Source organism: Cydia pomonella, chromosome 19 (assembly GCF_033807575.1).
Source record: "Cydia pomonella isolate Wapato2018A chromosome 19, ilCydPomo1, whole genome shotgun sequence".
NCBI classification, from domain to species: Eukaryota; Metazoa; Arthropoda; class Insecta; order Lepidoptera; family Tortricidae; genus Cydia; species Cydia pomonella.
In genome coordinates this window covers 15,106,506-15,124,065 of record NC_084721.1, presented here as the reverse complement: position 1 = coordinate 15,124,065, position 17,560 = coordinate 15,106,506, and the positions used below count along the sequence as shown (strand labels likewise).

At 35.7% G+C, this 17,560-nt stretch overlaps 2 protein-coding genes across 4 annotated transcripts in view; one reads left to right on the top strand and one right to left on the bottom strand.

Annotated features, from left to right (window-relative positions):
* LOC133528291 (bifunctional glutamate/proline--tRNA ligase) overlaps nucleotides 1-4,104 on the bottom strand; it is a 112,176-nt gene extending 108,072 nt beyond the window's left edge. For both annotated transcript variants that reach the window (XM_061865622.1, XM_061865621.1), the window contains exons 1-4: nucleotides 3,977-4,104; nucleotides 3,554-3,886; nucleotides 1,850-2,000; nucleotides 360-473 (exon numbers count right to left, since the gene is read on the bottom strand). In XM_061865622.1, the coding sequence (XP_061721606.1) occupies nucleotides 360-473; nucleotides 1,850-2,000; nucleotides 3,554-3,886; nucleotides 3,977-4,013 (635 nt within the window). In that variant the 5' untranslated portion in view covers nucleotides 4,014-4,104. The remainder of the gene's footprint in view (nucleotides 1-359; nucleotides 474-1,849; nucleotides 2,001-3,553; nucleotides 3,887-3,976) is intronic.
* A 51-nt stretch (nucleotides 4,105-4,155) lies between these two features.
* LOC133528518 (two pore potassium channel protein sup-9) lies at nucleotides 4,156-17,311 on the top strand. 2 transcript variants are annotated; one of them, XM_061865906.1, is made up of 8 exons: nucleotides 4,156-4,589; nucleotides 4,682-4,869; nucleotides 5,298-5,515; nucleotides 6,069-6,243; nucleotides 6,873-6,979; nucleotides 9,150-9,268; nucleotides 9,715-9,820; nucleotides 15,045-17,311. In XM_061865906.1, exons 2-8 carry the CDS (start codon nucleotides 4,743-4,745, stop codon nucleotides 15,147-15,149), a joined length of 957 nt encoding a protein of 318 aa, XP_061721890.1. In that variant the 5' UTR covers nucleotides 4,156-4,589; nucleotides 4,682-4,742; the 3' UTR covers nucleotides 15,150-17,311. The 2 variants fall into 2 exon arrangements, with proteins under 2 accessions (XP_061721890.1, XP_061721889.1); XM_061865905.1 differs by having other exon boundaries at nucleotides 9,715-9,829.
* The last annotated feature ends 249 nt before the right edge of the window (nucleotides 17,312-17,560 follow it).

Here is a 17,560-nt window from a genome sequence, read left to right as displayed (position 1 = left end):
ATGGAATTCAAATGCAAAACATGACTCTGGGACTTAAGGCGAAGGGTAGGGCAAGCTCTTTCCATACAAACTTTGTGCGCGTTTTTCTTCGTTTGTGTTTGCGCTACAGTTATTATTTTTGGTAAATATGCTTATTTTTCTGTTAGCTAGGGCTTGATGTATTATTTTTTTTGTGGTTTTGTTTTTTTTTTTTTAAACAAAGAAAAATTTCTACATCAAGTTCTGCGTATATCCAATATATACAAGCAAAAAATGAAATTAAATGCTATAGTGCCAAAACTAACGAATTAAAATTGCACAAGTTTTGTATGGAGAATGCCTTGCCGCACCCTGCGCCTTAATAGGATATAGTTACTTACCCTGATGCTTCAGGTGGGAATCGAACGACGACCTTCCCCATCTCGGCGTGGGGCAGCTCCACAAACTTGCCCTCTTGCTTGGGGCCCGAGGCATCGGCAGCTGGTGGTGACCTCCTACAATTAGTATAAGAATTGTTTTTTACTTATTTCAACGCATACTTATACCTAATATTTTTATGATATAGCAGGCAAACGAGCAGACGGTTCATCTGATGGTAACCGATTACCGCCGCCCATGGGCACCCGCAATACCAGAATGGTTGTAAGTGCGTTGCCGGCCTTTAAGATCGGAGTACACTCTTGGTTATAAACAATCTAAGATAATTATTGTTTATATTGTAGCATTTGTAACTGTACATTTGACAGCTGAAGTAAACGGCGTTGTATGGTTGTATATTTTGCGTTACTATCAGTCTATCGCATTCATCATTAGCCGGGTCCACACAGAGCGAGCGCGAGGCAACTTCCTCACGCATGATACGGCCAGTGTAGACGTGCCTCGGCCGGAGCGGCGCACTCGGCCGAGGCACATCTTTGCCTCGCGCGTATGCTCACTCTGTGTGGACCCGGCTATTGAGCTCTATGCTCGAAAAGTGTGACCGAAAGAGAAGTCAAACTAGAGCAGGGGTCGGCAAAGTGCTGGTCTCCCAAAGTATTAAGAGATTATTAGACCACTGAGTACATTTGCGGCTCTTTGAGTTTACATGCCTAAAACTGGCAATATCTACTACGTTTTTCTCTAAAAGTTTTCCGACCCCTGAACTAGAGTATTGCACCTCATTTTGAATTCGGAATTTCGTCATTTGATGCACAATGCTATTGTGACAAAAGTAATATATATGTCTATATATATTACTTTATATGCACTATATATATATATATATGTCTATAATATAGGCACTTGAGTGAGATAAAGCTCTCTGGTTTGATGCTCTTTTTCTCTAGTCTCCTATTACCTGTCGTGCTTGGTGATAAGGTTCAATTTTGTGTGACAAAAACATAAAAGTACCTTCCGCTTTGGGTACAAATCCATGGTTTTTGTAGTAACAAGTGCCAATTGATATGACATTGCTACCAATTAAAATAAATATACAGTTAACAGAAAATTCGTTTGTCTCTATCCTCATTTTGTCATTTCCAAATCGAATTAGGTATTATTAATATTTTATCAAAATGTTTTGATAAAAGAAATATTAGTAATTTTATAACACAAAACCAATTAGGAAATAAAATTAACCGAATAAAAACGATTTTCTTCCAAAAACTCGTTTTTAAATCGCGTACAGCATAATTATTTTTTAAAAATAATATGGTTACTGATGAAGTTTAAAGTGACGTCACAAAGTTTGTTGTCTCTCCTCCCCTTGTCACAACATGTCACATTTTCTTAACCCCCTCCCTCCTCTAATGCTGGTGTAATTAACTAATAAATAAGGGAGAAGGTTTTTGTGAAATTATGAATAAAACTTAAACTTAAACTAGAAGTGTACCTAGAAGAAGCCTTGGAGAGATTCTCCAGGGCGTCGGCAGGCAGTTCTTTCAGGGCTTTAGCCACGGGCGGCTGGGCCTGGATCAGCTTCATCCAGCGCAGAATGTTGGCCGGGGCACCAGATTTGGAGATCTCCTTAAACTTGCTGGATACTGTAATTTATACAAAAAACAAAATTGTATAAAAAAGTTACAATTATTTTTTAGAATAAAGCTCCAAAAAACTATATTTATTTTGACTGTGGAGTTTCGGTATTAGTCTCACTAATTTCTACTTAAGTATATTAATATTATAATTAGCATACAGACATATGGTGGCAATCTGAACAGAGAAGAAAATGGAGTTGTAGATAATAATCTACAATATTTTAATAATTTAATGAATACATTTTGTATTGTGTCTATGTATTTTTTACTTAGGTAAAAAACCCAAAATTAGGTACATTGTAAATATTATTTTACACATGCTGTTCTATTTCTTTTACGATTCTCACACTTAATTGATATATATCCTAACCATATACAACTTTCAATACTGGCCAATAACTTCATAAATTTTCACGACAATATAATATGATTTCAATTTAGACCGCTGTTTATTAAATTTGTAATTGTTATATTTGACTTAAGTTAATTAAATTGAGAAATAATTGAATATTTACATTCCAAAAAGTTGACACTACTTGATTAAGAAGTGTATGTTTTAGAGAAATCAATCATTTCATTTTAATTGTTAATCATTCAATCATAAAATATACCTAGGCAACTCCATTACCCTCTCTGTCCATAATTACACCACCTGTCCGTACGCTAATTATAATATATTATTATTTGTAAAGCAGGCAGGCAGTTGAAAAAACTGATAATGCCTGTATCCTGAATCATCAATAAAGTTTTCAGTGTTGAGTAGAATTAGCATTGTGCACATCTAATTTATTCTTAAACTCATTGACACTTTGGGCCGATACTATATCCTCTGGGATACTATATACTGACATAATACATAAAATTTCAGTATGTTGGTGTGACATGCATGAGTACTCCATAGGGGAACAAATGCCCTATAGAGCATCCAAGAGATACCGTTTCAAATCGTTTTTAATTTTAATTTGTTTAACCTGTTAAAGGAGTGTTACTAAGAAAAAATATGTTTTTGCAATTTAGATTGAATTTAAAATTAGAATGTTATGTTGCATAATGTTTTCAAAGTTGATTATAAATTTATAAACATGAGAAATATTCAATAATATTATGTTTTTGCATTTACATTCAAGAAAAACCACATCAGAATTCTTGCTCCCACAATTCATCTTGTGGAGTAAATAGAAATATAATTACTATTTATTTTATGCAGTGTGAACACAATAAAAAAAAACAATTACACACTAAAAATATAAAAACGGTAAAATTAGATAAAGTTAGTATATATAACTCACAACAGTTTAAATTCCATTTTTATCAGAATTTGTGTTGCATCTATTTTCTATTTATGGCAAAAAAGTGATGCAATTACACTACACAAATTCTAAATTACCACTATTATATACATTGTCTGTTACATTGAGTCATAATTACTGCATCTTTCATCATGTGTTCTAAACTTTTTAGGTGTCCACTCCTACAAACTTCTCTACAGTTCTAACTTAATAAAACTGTATATTTTCAAACTATATAAAATTATATTTATGACATCTGATAAAACTCACCGTGAAGCACACTAAACACAGCCAAATCACTGACTGATAAGGCCTCTCCTACTAGATATGTCAATGCCCCCAAAGTTTTATCCAGATACTCAATTGATTTCGGGATCTCGTCGTCCAAGATGAGGCTGAACGACAGCCAGTGGTTCATTGTGACCTTTTGGAGCGGCCCGGCGGCTTTGTTAAAAGCGTTCTCTAGTATTCTTATCAAATCATTACTAGTTCCATATGGCACGGTTTTAGACCCATTGGGCAGGGTAACGGTGGAGTCAGCTCCCCATGATACCTCGATGCTCTTCCCGGCAGCCCGGTACAGCTCTACAGCGAGCAAACCACCTAAAAATTAAAGAGAAAGTACTTTAGTTACAGGTTGTTCTTAATGTGAGGGAAAACACAACTTTATTGTATAAAACTGATATTTTTTACCTAGAGGCGGGTTAGATTTACTGCAGGAGATCTTCATGGTGTCGCTATTTTTGGCCGCCGATCCTAAATAATTTTCGTAAAGGAAAAGGCACAGCGTAGCTGACCCACGTTAGCACACGAAGAACTGTCACTGTCACTGTCAAATACAGAGTGACATTTGACGCTTTTGAGGCGTTTTTAATCATTTAACTTCGTTGAACCTTCTTCCGGATTCACACGTGCTCGAATGGTAAACTGCGTTCCGTAATGCTGAACGTATAGATACGATTTATTTATACGATGGCAAACCGATAATAAGAATTAGGATAGTACAACACTATTATTGACAAAAGTTTTTTTTAATAATAGAAACATCGACTGCCGATTTGTGTATTCATTTGTGCTGTGATTTTGTACAAACAATTTATTCATTTTATTAATTAAAATGAGCACATCGTGTCTTTTATTATTTATGATAGCACCTCTATAGTAATACTTTAATTAGAAGACTGTTTTAAAAGCCAAATTAATCACTAGTCGTTTACATTTTTTACTTAATCGTAATCTGCAGTGCAGAATTTAAATACCTCACATATACATTATCGTATTACGCACAAATCCTGTTTATAAAACGGTAAATGCAGCATTGGAAAATTTCCTTTACTCAGTTTGTTATTATTTCCATGGATAATATTAATTTTGATAATATTTACGACTGTTTTGCAGGTGTGCGCTTCGGTGCGATAAATATTATTTTGCTGCATATTGGTGCATAACTGCTGGCATCATGAAGCGTCAAAACGTCCGCACTCTATCCCTGGTGGTGTGCACGTTTACATATTTGTTGATCGGCGCGGCAGTTTTTGACGCTTTAGAATCGGAAACTGAGAGCAAAAGATGGGAAGTTCTTTCTGGTGAGTTATGTCGACATTTTTAATAATTTACTTTGAGTAATCGTGCTAGACATTTCAGATAATATATCCAGTAATTTATTATGACTTGATAACATTTACTGTTTGTGTTTAGTACTTAGGACATTAATTTACATTCACAACACGTTGTCGTGATTACACAATTGAGGTGTTATGCTTGAGCATAATATTATTTTTAGCATGTAATTATTCACAACACAAGTAAGGAACAGAACAAATTAAAAAAAAAATATTTTGAGTTGTTTTCTTTTAAGTAACAAAATACAAATAAGTGCGTAGTAGTAAAACTGCTGATGTGTATAAAGTATAATCTAGAATAGTTTATTTTCATTTTTTTTTTTCTGTGTTGAACCACACAAATGACCCTCAAGGCCATTAAATGTTCTTATGCCCATTTATTTTTATTGCAGACATGAGAAATGGTCTTATGCGCAAATACAACATAACGCCTGAAGACTACCACATGATAGAGATAGTTATAATAGAAAACAAACCCCACAAAGCGGGGCCCCAGTGGAAGTTTGCCGGGGCATTCTATTTTGCCACTGTTGTGCTGGCTATGATTGGGTATGGACATTCTACTCCTGTGACTGTGGGGGGCAAAGCGTTTTGTATGGCTTATGCCATGGTAAGTATTTACTGGGAATATTCTTAGAGAAATAAACTATATAATGTGGTTGTCAAATTAAAATGTGACTTAACAACTATGCTGAAATGAGCAAATGAGTGCTGGCACCTACATTTTATAATTATGCTTTACTCAAGAGAAAAGGGGACGGCCGCTTGAGAGGAAAATGGGGACTATATTTGTCCATACAATGTCTTTTTGGATATTGACATTAAGTATGTAAAAATATTTTTTCATAATATGACATATATTAACTATAGCTATGCCCCTACATTTGGCTTTTTTTGATTTTTGGAAATATTAGGAAGGAAAAACTGTTGTTTAAATGTTTCTAACCAAACTCTTATAATAATTAAAAATTCCACAAAAAAAACTGGGGCCTAGCTGTGGTTGATATACAACAAATTGTGTCAAAATATTTTCAATAATATGTAGATATCCAGAGAGGAAAATGAAGACTACTTTTGTATGAAAAGGCGATTTCGCGCGGGTCCTCCACATTCGTCTAAAAAACTGGTAAAATATAATAATACATTTTTTTATTTTATTTCAGGTGGGCATTCCCCTAGGTTTGGTGATGTTCCAGAGTATAGGCGAGCGTTTGAACAAGTTCGCGTCAGTTGTGATACGCAGGGCTAAGTGCTATCTTCGATGCGAGACCACGGAGGCCACAGAAATGAACCTCATGTTTGCTACGGGGATGCTATCTAGTATTATTATTACTACAGGTAATTTAAAACCTAAAGAAACTGCAGTATTGTTCTGAGGCTTAAGTATAGGTACAACGAGCATGGTCTGAAACCTAGTCAATAACCCTTTATAGGACGCAATGTACATTGTAAAGCAAAAATGACTCCACAGTAACATCATTTTGTATTTATCCAAATGTGGCTTGAATTGTGGATTTTTTTTCAATCTGGTCTGTTAGGGAGTGGTGTAAAGGTGGGAAAAAAAATCCCAGTAGTTACCACTGGTAACAACTTGGTGGTAACTAGTGGGAATAACGCTTTTTTTACCCATGTTCTGTTGTTAGGTTTTAGGTTGTAAGTATTCTTTATTGCACCAACAATTATACATTGTATTTGTTGGTAATGATAACAATTCGTCTAACAGCATTTTTTTAACTTCCATTCTTTTGCAAATTAAGTTATATAGTATAATTAATGACAAAAAGTTCAACGCACACGTGTCGTCATTCGCACTAGCATTATACAATAAACATGGACTGTCATGGACGTCGCCAAGGGGGAGGGGGGGCAGGAGGGGTAGCTACCCCACCTCCCCTTGGCCATCGGCCATATGAACTGCCCACCCTAGCCCATCAGCTAGCGAAGCCCTTGACAATAAATTGTTCTAGGTGCCGCAGTGTTCTCTCGTTACGAGGGCTGGAGTTACTTCGACAGTTTCTACTACTGCTTCGTGACGCTAACGACCATCGGGTTTGGGGACTATGTGGCGTTACAGGTTATTATTCATTTTTTTGTTACAGTGTGGGCGAATAAAAACTGTACAGTCAACCAATTTGAATCCTAGGCCACTATAGAACCTTGTCGCTTTAACTATATACATGACATGCATCACTCAATAAGCACTGTCGTAGAAGTCATTATGACATGGTTCTATAGTGGCCTAGGAATCAAATTGGTTGACCGTACCTATCGCACCAAATACTTAATGTTAAAAATTGTTTGATGTTTGCAATTTTCAATCTGCAGTTTGGCCCAAGACTGTCTCATTAAGACATAGACAGAGATAGTCATACTGTCTTTGTCTTACGCTAGTACTAGCACCCAAACGAAAGGGATGAGTATAATTTTCCTGGTTCTTAACTTCTTATTGAATAACAAGTTGTGTTCGCCAGACTAAATTTCATCTATCATAGTAACACTTTAAAACAAGCTATACAGAGTCAGACCAAGACAAGGCTGCAACGATTTTGATAGCACCCGCATTGCAAGTGTTATTTATACAGAGATGTGACTTATTTGAAATACTTGTATTTAAAATGCAAATACAAAATGCAAAATACCTATTTTGTATTTTGTATTTAAATACCTTTTAAAGAAAACTATTTTGTATTTTATTTCAAATAGTTTTTGGGACCTATTTTCTATTTTCAAAATACAAAATACTTTTTATTAGGTGGAGTAAGTAGGAGTTACAATCTCTTCTGACGTTACAATCCTTGCAACTCTCTCATTCTTTTATGGCGACCGGTCTGGCCTAGTGGGTAGTAACCCTGCCTATGAAGCCGATGGTCCCGGGTTCAAATCCTGATAAGGGCATTTATTTGTGTGATGAACACAGATATTTATTCCTGAGTCATGGGTGATTTCTGTTTTTTTTTTGTGTATTTATTCACTATGATTTTTTTGAAATAGGGTTTAACACAATAATCCACTATTGAAAACCTCTAGGGTTTATGTAATAGTTGGCAAGATCGCGCGGACCGATCACTTAGTTATGTTTTCCTGTCGAAGCTGTTATTGTATCTATCGTTTAAATATCGACCTTATGTATATGTACTTAAGTATTTATAAATATTTATCATTGTCTAGTACCCACAACACAAGCCTTAATGAGCTCATTACTGTGGGACTTAGTCAATTTGTGTAATAATGTCCTATAATATTTATTTATTATTTTAACATGGAACTGGTGAATCTGTTTAGTAACGCCGCAAATGACCACAAGCGTAGCGAGAGATTAAAAATGTTGAATCTTAAGCGTTGCAAGGGTTTCAAGGCACGAGAGGTAAACAAACTTTTCTGCCCTGGTGAAACACAAACGAGACGTTTTCACCAACCAAAGAGAGGTATATACTAGCTGTAAAACATTACAAATCTAAATTAATGATTTTAATAATTGACCGTTAAAAACCATCACTTAAAATAAAAGTCCATTCAACCGATAAACATGAGGAGACACAAAATTTGTACTCTAGAGGACTGATATACACACTATTTTTAAAGAATAAAAAAGCCTTTCCAACTTGTAAATTACGAGCAATACTAACTTTTTAATTCAGACTAGGTATTCACTATTTAAGAGTATCTTTTATCGCAAAGTATTTGTATTTTAAAAAAGCATTTTGAAAATACCTATTTTGTATTTAGTATTTTAAATACAAATTTGAAAACTATTTTGTATTTTGCATTTGAAATAGTATATCAAGGAAGTATTTGTATTTTGTATTTAAATACTTTTTATAAAGTATTTTTCACATCTCTGTATTTATACCTACGTCATAAATTCATAGAAGTTTGATGTTTAAAATAACACTTGCATGTACTATCAAAATCGTTGCACACTTGTCTTAATCTGACGCTATTTAATTTTATATAATACATGTTTCATAAAAGCTTCTTATTATACATTCGGAACACGCAGACTAGGCGTGACGTGAGTTAAGTTGAGTATGACGTCGAGTTGCGGAAACCATCAAGCCCGCGATTACCTATAACCTATAATACAATCGAATATCCTGTTTTAATTTTGTTTTGGTAAACACTCAACTATATTTGACGTGACTCAATAACAAGTCCGGATCATCCGGGTTCCGAAAGACCAAGCATCCTTCTGAAGGAAAAAACATGACATGAAACATGAGTAAAAAATGTGTCATATTTTTCAGAACGACCAAGCGTTGACTAGTAAGCCAGGCTATGTAGCCCTGAGTTTAGTGTTCATCTTGTTCGGTCTAGCGGTGGTAGCTGCTAGCATCAATCTGCTGGTGCTTCGGTTTATGACCATGTAAGTTGTTTCTGAATTAATTAATTTTGTTTTCAAGCAGAAACGTCTGAAAACGGTGCTATTAAGCTTAGAACTAAATTAAAAGTAAAAAAACCTCGAACTCGCGACTCTGCATCAGTAGCCCATCACTCTGCCAACTGAGCTACCGAGACCTCATTTGAGGACAGCGAAAATTTCCACCATATACGCCTTAGGGAGACGCCCTAGCGACATCTACGTATTACACTTTTTAAACGGCTACCGGAGTTCCATGTCTTATTGGAAATTCACCAGTAACGAAGGGATAAATAACTATATAACTTCAAAAAAGAGAATATTGTCCGATTTTTCGAAAACGGCTGAACCGATTTGGAAAAATCTTTCCAAATTAGGACTACAACGTTGTTTATTATCTGTATAAATTATTATTATTGTTTAACATACCACCACAAACCTCTTTACAACAGGCAAGCAGAAGAAAACGCCCGCGACGAAGAGAAGGAAGCCGCCCGGACCATCCTCCAGCTCGACGCGCACGGGCTCGAGGGCCGCCACCACGACGACCAGGCTTCGGTAAGCGACGTTAGTTTCACTTTATATCTTTCTACCTTTATTATCTGTCTTTATTCTTATTAAAACAGCAAGGCATGTGTTAGAAGTGGAAGGTGCAAAGAAAATACAATTCGTTTCAAATCCACATTGACTTCGCTGTGCACCAAGTTCGCAATGAGCGCACGTTTTATTATTCGTTTCTCGCCTACTATCTAAGAGAAACTACAGGTAATCTAGTTAAACACAAATATGATTGGATCCTATCGTATAAGATCAGTCCGGATATGGCGAATCGCAAACCGCACACCCTGCAGAAGAATTGAGTCTTTAAGACTAAGTTCGGCCTGGCAAGCCACATTGCCCACATTACACTGAAAAAAATAGATAGCCGAACTGGTTTTGTAACTTTACTAAATAACTAAACTACGGTTATAAGAAAATAAACTTTGCATAAATTTACAAACTTATTTTGTAGTGTATACCCAGTACCTGAACACTGATAGCCAAACACGGTTTTGTAACATATAACACATAGTTCGCAAGTCCCAATTTTTGTGTAAACAGTAACCAAAATTTTGTTACAGTTATGCAAACATTTCTTTCAGTGTAGACGTAATCTGTAATTGCCGAGGTCGTCGTTATTGTCGAGGAAATCGATAGACTATATATATATATATATATATATATATATATGTAAGTACTAGGTACTAAATGCTGTGCAGTTAGCGATGGTTCCGCTAATGGTCCCTGAACGTCGTCTGTGGTCGCGTAGTGACGCATGATTCGTCGGATCTGGACGCACCTTGTATTGTACCACAAGAGTTTTTTTTTATACTATGTCGGCGGCAAACAAGCATACGGCCCGCCTGATGGTCAGCAGTAAGAGTGAAAGGGATAGTACTTAATATGGCAGTGGCGGATTAACCGAACAGCAGAAAAAGCATATGCTAAGGGCCCCGCGCCTAGGGGGGCCCCGCGCTCCGACCCCGACCATGCGATTTCGGTACGCGGAACCGGCCAAGTTCAAGTAGAACTCGCACTCCGCGGATCCTGTACTACCACGTTTTATTAACAATGTATTTGTTTTCGTAAGCCAGTAACAATATTGATCAATTATTATTATTTTATTATCCTGTCTATTTTTCTTTATGACGATACCAAATTTAAAGAATTTTTAGGCTTACGCAAAGACCAAGAGCAGAGTTTAGCAGAAAACCGCAGGTGCAGAGTATCTTAACTTTTGTGCATGGCTAAGCTGCAGGAAACAGAGCTCGGAAACGAACAAAAGAAGATACTGTGTTTAAAAACATATTAGTGAAAAGCAATGAAGGATGATTTCTTTATTAATTATTATTTCAAATAACAAATTGCACCTTACAGCTAATGCCTAATTATGATCAGCTTTGAGCCCGTAGTAGACCAAAGGACGCGCTCCTCTACGGCTGGCCGGGCGCCCAAAATATGCCGAGTTGCTGCAAAGCCGTGATACATATGATCTAATTGTCAAAATGTTATAAAAAGAAAACAGCGGGGCCCCTATGCAGGATTTTGCATTCGCATATGCCGGATGTAAAGTCCTACATAGGGCCCGATACCCAAAGCATCCCAGCAAGTAGCAGGCGAGCCGAGATCACATTGGTTCAATTCCAAACTCTGTTCTCCTACAATTCAGCCTTTGCACGCCGCGATAGAACGCTCCGGGCCTCCGCCCTTATACAGAGCTCGGCCTACAGCCTCGTTCACACTATGGCATTGGTTTCATTCTAGGCTCTGCTTTCCTGCAGCTTGGCCTTCAGCTTCGCACGGGAACGCTACAAAATCGGGTGGTCCGGATATTCAGCTCGTGGAGCTCAGCCTTTGGCCTTGTTTTTTGGCTCACTTAGCCATTAGTTCCCACTTCTTAGGTCCGACTCACTTTTCACCTATTTTTACAAGCTTTTGTAAACTTAATAATATTGATGTTGTTAAATAGTATCCCTACATGCTTTTATTTAACTTGCAATACTCGTAAGTTCTTTTCAAAATCTGCAAACCATCTGCAAACTATTATTTTGACCATTTATCAAAATTTGGCAAAATGATGAAGACCGAAGTTAAGGAGGAAACCTGTATAAAAGAAAGGAACTGTGATAAAATAACACAACTTCATTAAGATTAGGCTATTTTAAAATGGCTAAATAAAAAAATAGATAATTCGGAATTCCTTAAAATAAATAAATAAGGAAAATACTGCGGATTTTAAATGACGTCATATACCTATAGTTCGTATCATCCACGAAGACGCGCCCCGCTCTTCTTCCTAATCGCTTATAGTACAAATCGGCAACTTTTTGGCAATGTAGTAGTTATGTCTACTAATTAATGTGTATAAACAGAACTACTACATTGCCAACTACTAGTAAAAGGTTGCACATAGGGAATGCAAACCGGTTTTAACCGAAACCGAAAAAACCGGTTAAAACCGGTTTTTTGACGGAAACCCAAAACCGGGTTTTTAGAATTTGAAAAAACCGGTTTCGGTTTTTTTCGGTTTTTTTTATTTATTTAACTAAGTTGCATGTTTTATTCATTATAAGGGTGTAAATCGGTCCTAAACCGGTTGAATCGACATCAAATCAAATAATGTGGTGTTGTGTTAGTTTGATCAACAACCAAAAAAATAATTTTATATAATTGGTTTGTTCCTATTCCTAGTTACAAATAACATTAAGTCATTTGACAATTCCCATACAATACAATAAAATAGTCAGATATTCTGTCTTTAATTTCGTGATAAAATCGTGTATATACGAGGGCTGCTATTTATATATCCGGAAACCGGGATTACAATCTTCTTAAATAGTATATTTGACCTCCATGGTAAAATTTGAACTTGTTTAAGTACTGGCCGGTATATTTTTTCTTTCTTATTAACGCTAGTGTTTTGTTTTTGACGGGTTTTAAATGTCATCTCGCTGCAAGAATGGAACTCACTCGTGAAAATATTCGTGCTATGATTTATTATGATTTTCGGCGTGGTTTAACGCAACAACAGTGCATAGATCAACTAACTTCAACTTTTGGTGATGAAGCTCCATCTAAAACTACTGTGTATCACTGGTTTAGTGAGTTAAATCGTGGACGTAGTATGCTTACGGACGAAGTTAAGACAGGTCGCCCGAAATCGGTCGTTGTACCACAAAATATTGAGGCTGTGCGAAAACTTATAATGGACGACCGACATGTTACGTACCGCGAGATAGAGTCGACTCTGGGTATTTCTATGACTAGCATTAATAGCATATTTCATGATCATTTAGCTGTAAAAAAAATTTGTTCGCGTTGGATACCGCACAACTTAACTAAGGAGCAAAAAGATACTCGCGTTGAATGGTGCAATAAAATGTTAAAAAAATATAACCGTGGTGACTCAAAGGCCGTTTATAACATCTATACAGGTGACGAATCCTGGATCTACATGTGATCCCGAAACGAAGCAACAATCAACGGTATGGGTGTTTCAAAATGAGTCGAACCCTACGAAAGTTACTCGTGCAAAAAGTACATTGAAACAAATGGTGGCCTGCTTCTTCGGTATTAATGGCCATGTAGCTACAGTGCCACTAGAAAACCGTAAAACGGTTAATTCAGATTGGTACACGACCATTTGCTTACCGGAAGTATTTGAACAATTTCGTAAAACTAACCAGCGACGAAGAATCATTCTTCATCATGACATTGCCAGCTGTCATACGTCACGCGAAACAACTCTATTCTTGGAAGGTCAAAATGTGGAATTAACGGGTCATCCGCCGTACAGCCCTGCCAAACCCAATGATTTTTATTTATTTCCCAATATAAAAAATAAATTACGCGGTCAACGATTTTCGACCGCTGAAGATGCTGTCGACGCATTCAAACAACACGTTATGGAGGTACCTCAGGCGGAGTGTCAGAAGTGCTTCAAAAATTGGTTCACACGAATGCAAAAGTGCATAGATCATCAAGGGGAATACTTTGAAAAACAATAAAACCATTTTCAGCTGTGTACGTTTGTTTGTTTTTTTTTTTGTTTCCGGATATATAAGTAGCAACCCTCGTACTATACTAGCATTCGTTTTTACACGTGAAGCAATCTTTTCTTTATTCCATGGCGATGAATTTAAGAATTGTTGATTCTAAAAACCGAAACCGGTTTTAACCGGTTTCGGTTTTTTTTGTGGTAAAACCGAAGAAAAAACCGGTTTTGAAATACCTCCGGTTTTTGCATTCCCTAGTTGCACACCACACTTGTAGGTACTGTAGGCGATTGGGAAGAGGAGTGGGGCGCGTCTTCGTGGATAACACGAACTACAGACACAAAATAAAAACATTTCTTGTGTATGGGCTCCGTTATTTTTTCTTTTTATTTTATATTTATTCATTTTTTATATTTATTATTGTTACCATTCAGTCAAAAAAGGCCAAACGGAGGCTATTTGTAAGTATCATTTACATTACAAGCATAAGGGAAGTAACCTTTGCAGCGCTTTGTACGTCTTTTTAGCGAGAAGATTTTTTGCAATAACCTAAAACCGATTAAACCAATTATTTTCGCTATAGTTCTCATTGAAAGTATTTATTAAGCTTTTGTTTCACGATTTTTTTTATATTTTTTGGGCCTATTGTTCACATTTTTTTTTCTTTCGGAGTTATTATTTCCGAAAATAATAACTTTAAGAAAAGGGTTTTTGGAGACCGTTATTCGTTTTGAAAGACCTTATCCATCCATCAAAGCAAAAAAAATCAAAGTAAAAACATTTTGTATGCGAGGTACCCTAATTTTTTTTATAGTTGTTACCTTACCCGTTCTGTTGCAATGCATGATTTATGTATCCATGCCAAATTACAGCTATCTAGCACTAAAAATAACGGAGCAAACCCTCGGACAGAGGGACAGACGGACATGGCGAAACTACTTATATAAGAGTTTCTAGGTGACTACGAAACCCTAAAAAATAAACTGCATAACATGTTAAAAACAAATCGGGAACGAGTCGAAAAAAATTAAGACATCGTAAAAACTTTGTGATGGTACTGAATCCTCGGGGTGCGAGTCCGACTCGCATCCCATCATCTTTTTTTTTCAAACCAGGGGGCCCCGCGAACTATTGTGCTAAGGGCCCCGCGCCTTCTTAATCCGCCCCTGTAATATGGTGGTCAGTTTGGTTTGTGGGTACAATTTGTACCCGCATTGTGTGTCTTAAGTAGTCGGTTGTCGGTGCAGGTGTGCTCGTGCAACTGCCTGGGCAGCAAGGCGTGCGAGGGCGAGCTGCTGCCCGCCGCCTCGCACGGGGGTTCGCTCGAGATACTCGAACGCGCCTCCGTCTGAACACATGCCTTCGGAGAATCGGTCACTCAGTGCATCTGAGTGAGATTCATCGCACAAACATCACCTTCAAACTAGACATACATAAATAGTTTTACACCTACTTCCTTTATCTGTAAAAGTATGAAACATTTGAATAACACTACACCTGTAGGATTATGGTCGTGTTTAAATACCTGGTTTACATTTACACTAGGCATTCTCGAAACTGGCTCCCATAAATCTTAAATATGTTGTAAAATACATTTAAAATCGAAATGATAATAAATAAGGATAACTGTCTTAACTTAGAGCGTAAAAAATGACGAAGATAAAGGGAAAGTAATCAAACGCCGTTACATTTAATGAAGTCAATAATTAGAGATATAAACTAATTTTATTACTTCGCCTTGGCGTCGAATTTAACGTAATTGTAAATAAAATAAAAATAAAGTATTAAATAAATACTAAAATGACGATGATACTCCTAAAGCATAATTATTAAACCAGTAAGTTTTAACTTATTTTAGGGCACAAATAGTGCTTCTTTTCTTCTTAAAAGCTTGTAGGGCTGCCCTTTTTATTAATAAATGCATTTTAAAATGTTAAAAAATAAGATACTTATTCATTCATATTTGCAAAACATATTTGTTTTGTTATTTCACTTATTTATAGCTAATGTTGTATGATGAAATCCTTTTATTCCATTTTGTTTTAACATAAATAGGTATTAAGTACCTTATTCCCAAATATCATTAAGAGGCTGTCAACACCCAATGTCCTTGAAATTGATGTTACTTAAACAGTTTTTTAAGAAAGACTATTTGTTTTAGTCAAGTAAGAAAAATATATGTTCATATTAATTATATTTCAAAGACCGTGGTCGTACTCGATACACGATTGAACGAAATCGGCTCGATAGAAAATAATTGCAAAGATTGGTCTTAAAATCACAATTAAACGGTTTTATGTCTTTATTGTTTTGACTTATGGGTCTGCAATTAAAATCACAATTTCAAAACATTTATATCTAAACCGTGGTCGAGTTAAATATTACACTAATAATCCCCTATTTTTTATTTAAATATTTTTCTTTTATTCCCTTGCCCAGGCCCAGTAACATGCGACAGTGCTATCTCATTTACTCCGATACAAATAGACAGTGTGCGCGCTTTAGGTATTGACAGCCTCTTAAAGCCAAACGTGATGTAAATGTAGTAATCAGTATGTTTTTGTGCCAAATTCTTGTACCTAATGTATATAGGTTTTATCCACCATTCTTCCTACGTGTATTTTATATATAAGTTTAATTATTAAATTAGTCATTACAAAATAGAAAAGATTCGTGCCAAAGATAATTTCGTGGTTAAATATTGCCAAATACCTAATTTATGTCATAGAACTAAATACTTATTAGTAGGTTTTTTAATTGTTTTACTTGATATTACACATCACATCTCTCTCACATCATCATCATCACCATCATCATCATCTCTTGCACATGAGAGGAGGCCTGTGCCCAGCAGTGGGACGTATATAGGCTGAATTATTATTTATTATTATTTTTACTTGATATTATATTTTTGTAGTATTCTGTTTCTCCGATGTCCTCAAGGTTATTTAGTACCTATCTTCTAAATTAAACAATAAGTAATATAAGGTGTAACAAAAATAGTGGGAGTCTGTTAAAAGGCATATTCAGTATCGCGTTATGATTAGGAAAAAGTAGAAGAAAAAATGTTTGGTCGAAAAAAGTGTTGGCAGGCCGTCCAAGTCGGTCAACCCTCCATACGAAGGCCAAACATTTTTCTGGTAATTTTTTTTTCTAGTTTTTACTAACCAGAACACGATACCGAATATGGCCTTAAACGGATCACCACTATTTTTGTTACATCATGTATAGAAAGTCAATAAAATAGTAACATTAATCACAAACGAACAACAGTAAGTCTGGTTTAAAATAAGCTAAATTAATAAATTAGGACAAACACAAAATAGGTATTTTAAGCAAAAATTTTATACACATTTTTCATGTATTGTAATAATAATGACAGAAGTTGAAATATTATTTGTCATGGTGATTTTTAGTTTAATTGATTGTTGTAAGTTTCGTGTGTAATTGTTTTAGGGATATTTTTTTAAATCCAGTTTATTTTTATAGGTTAAAACAACAGGGTGCCTCAATTGAAAAATTAAAAATTTAATTTATTTAAAAAATAATCTTAGCTTTAATTTATTTTAAATATCCTGTCTACGTTTCTATTTGTCTGGTTATATTTAATTAATGCTTAAATATAAACTGTAAGTACCTATACTCTCGCTTTCTTAAGACAGGCCCCTTTAATTTTGTCATGTGTGACAGTTTGAAACCTTAAACTACAATCACGACACACTGTCGTTAACGTCAGACGTAATGTCGTAGTGACAAGATTCTA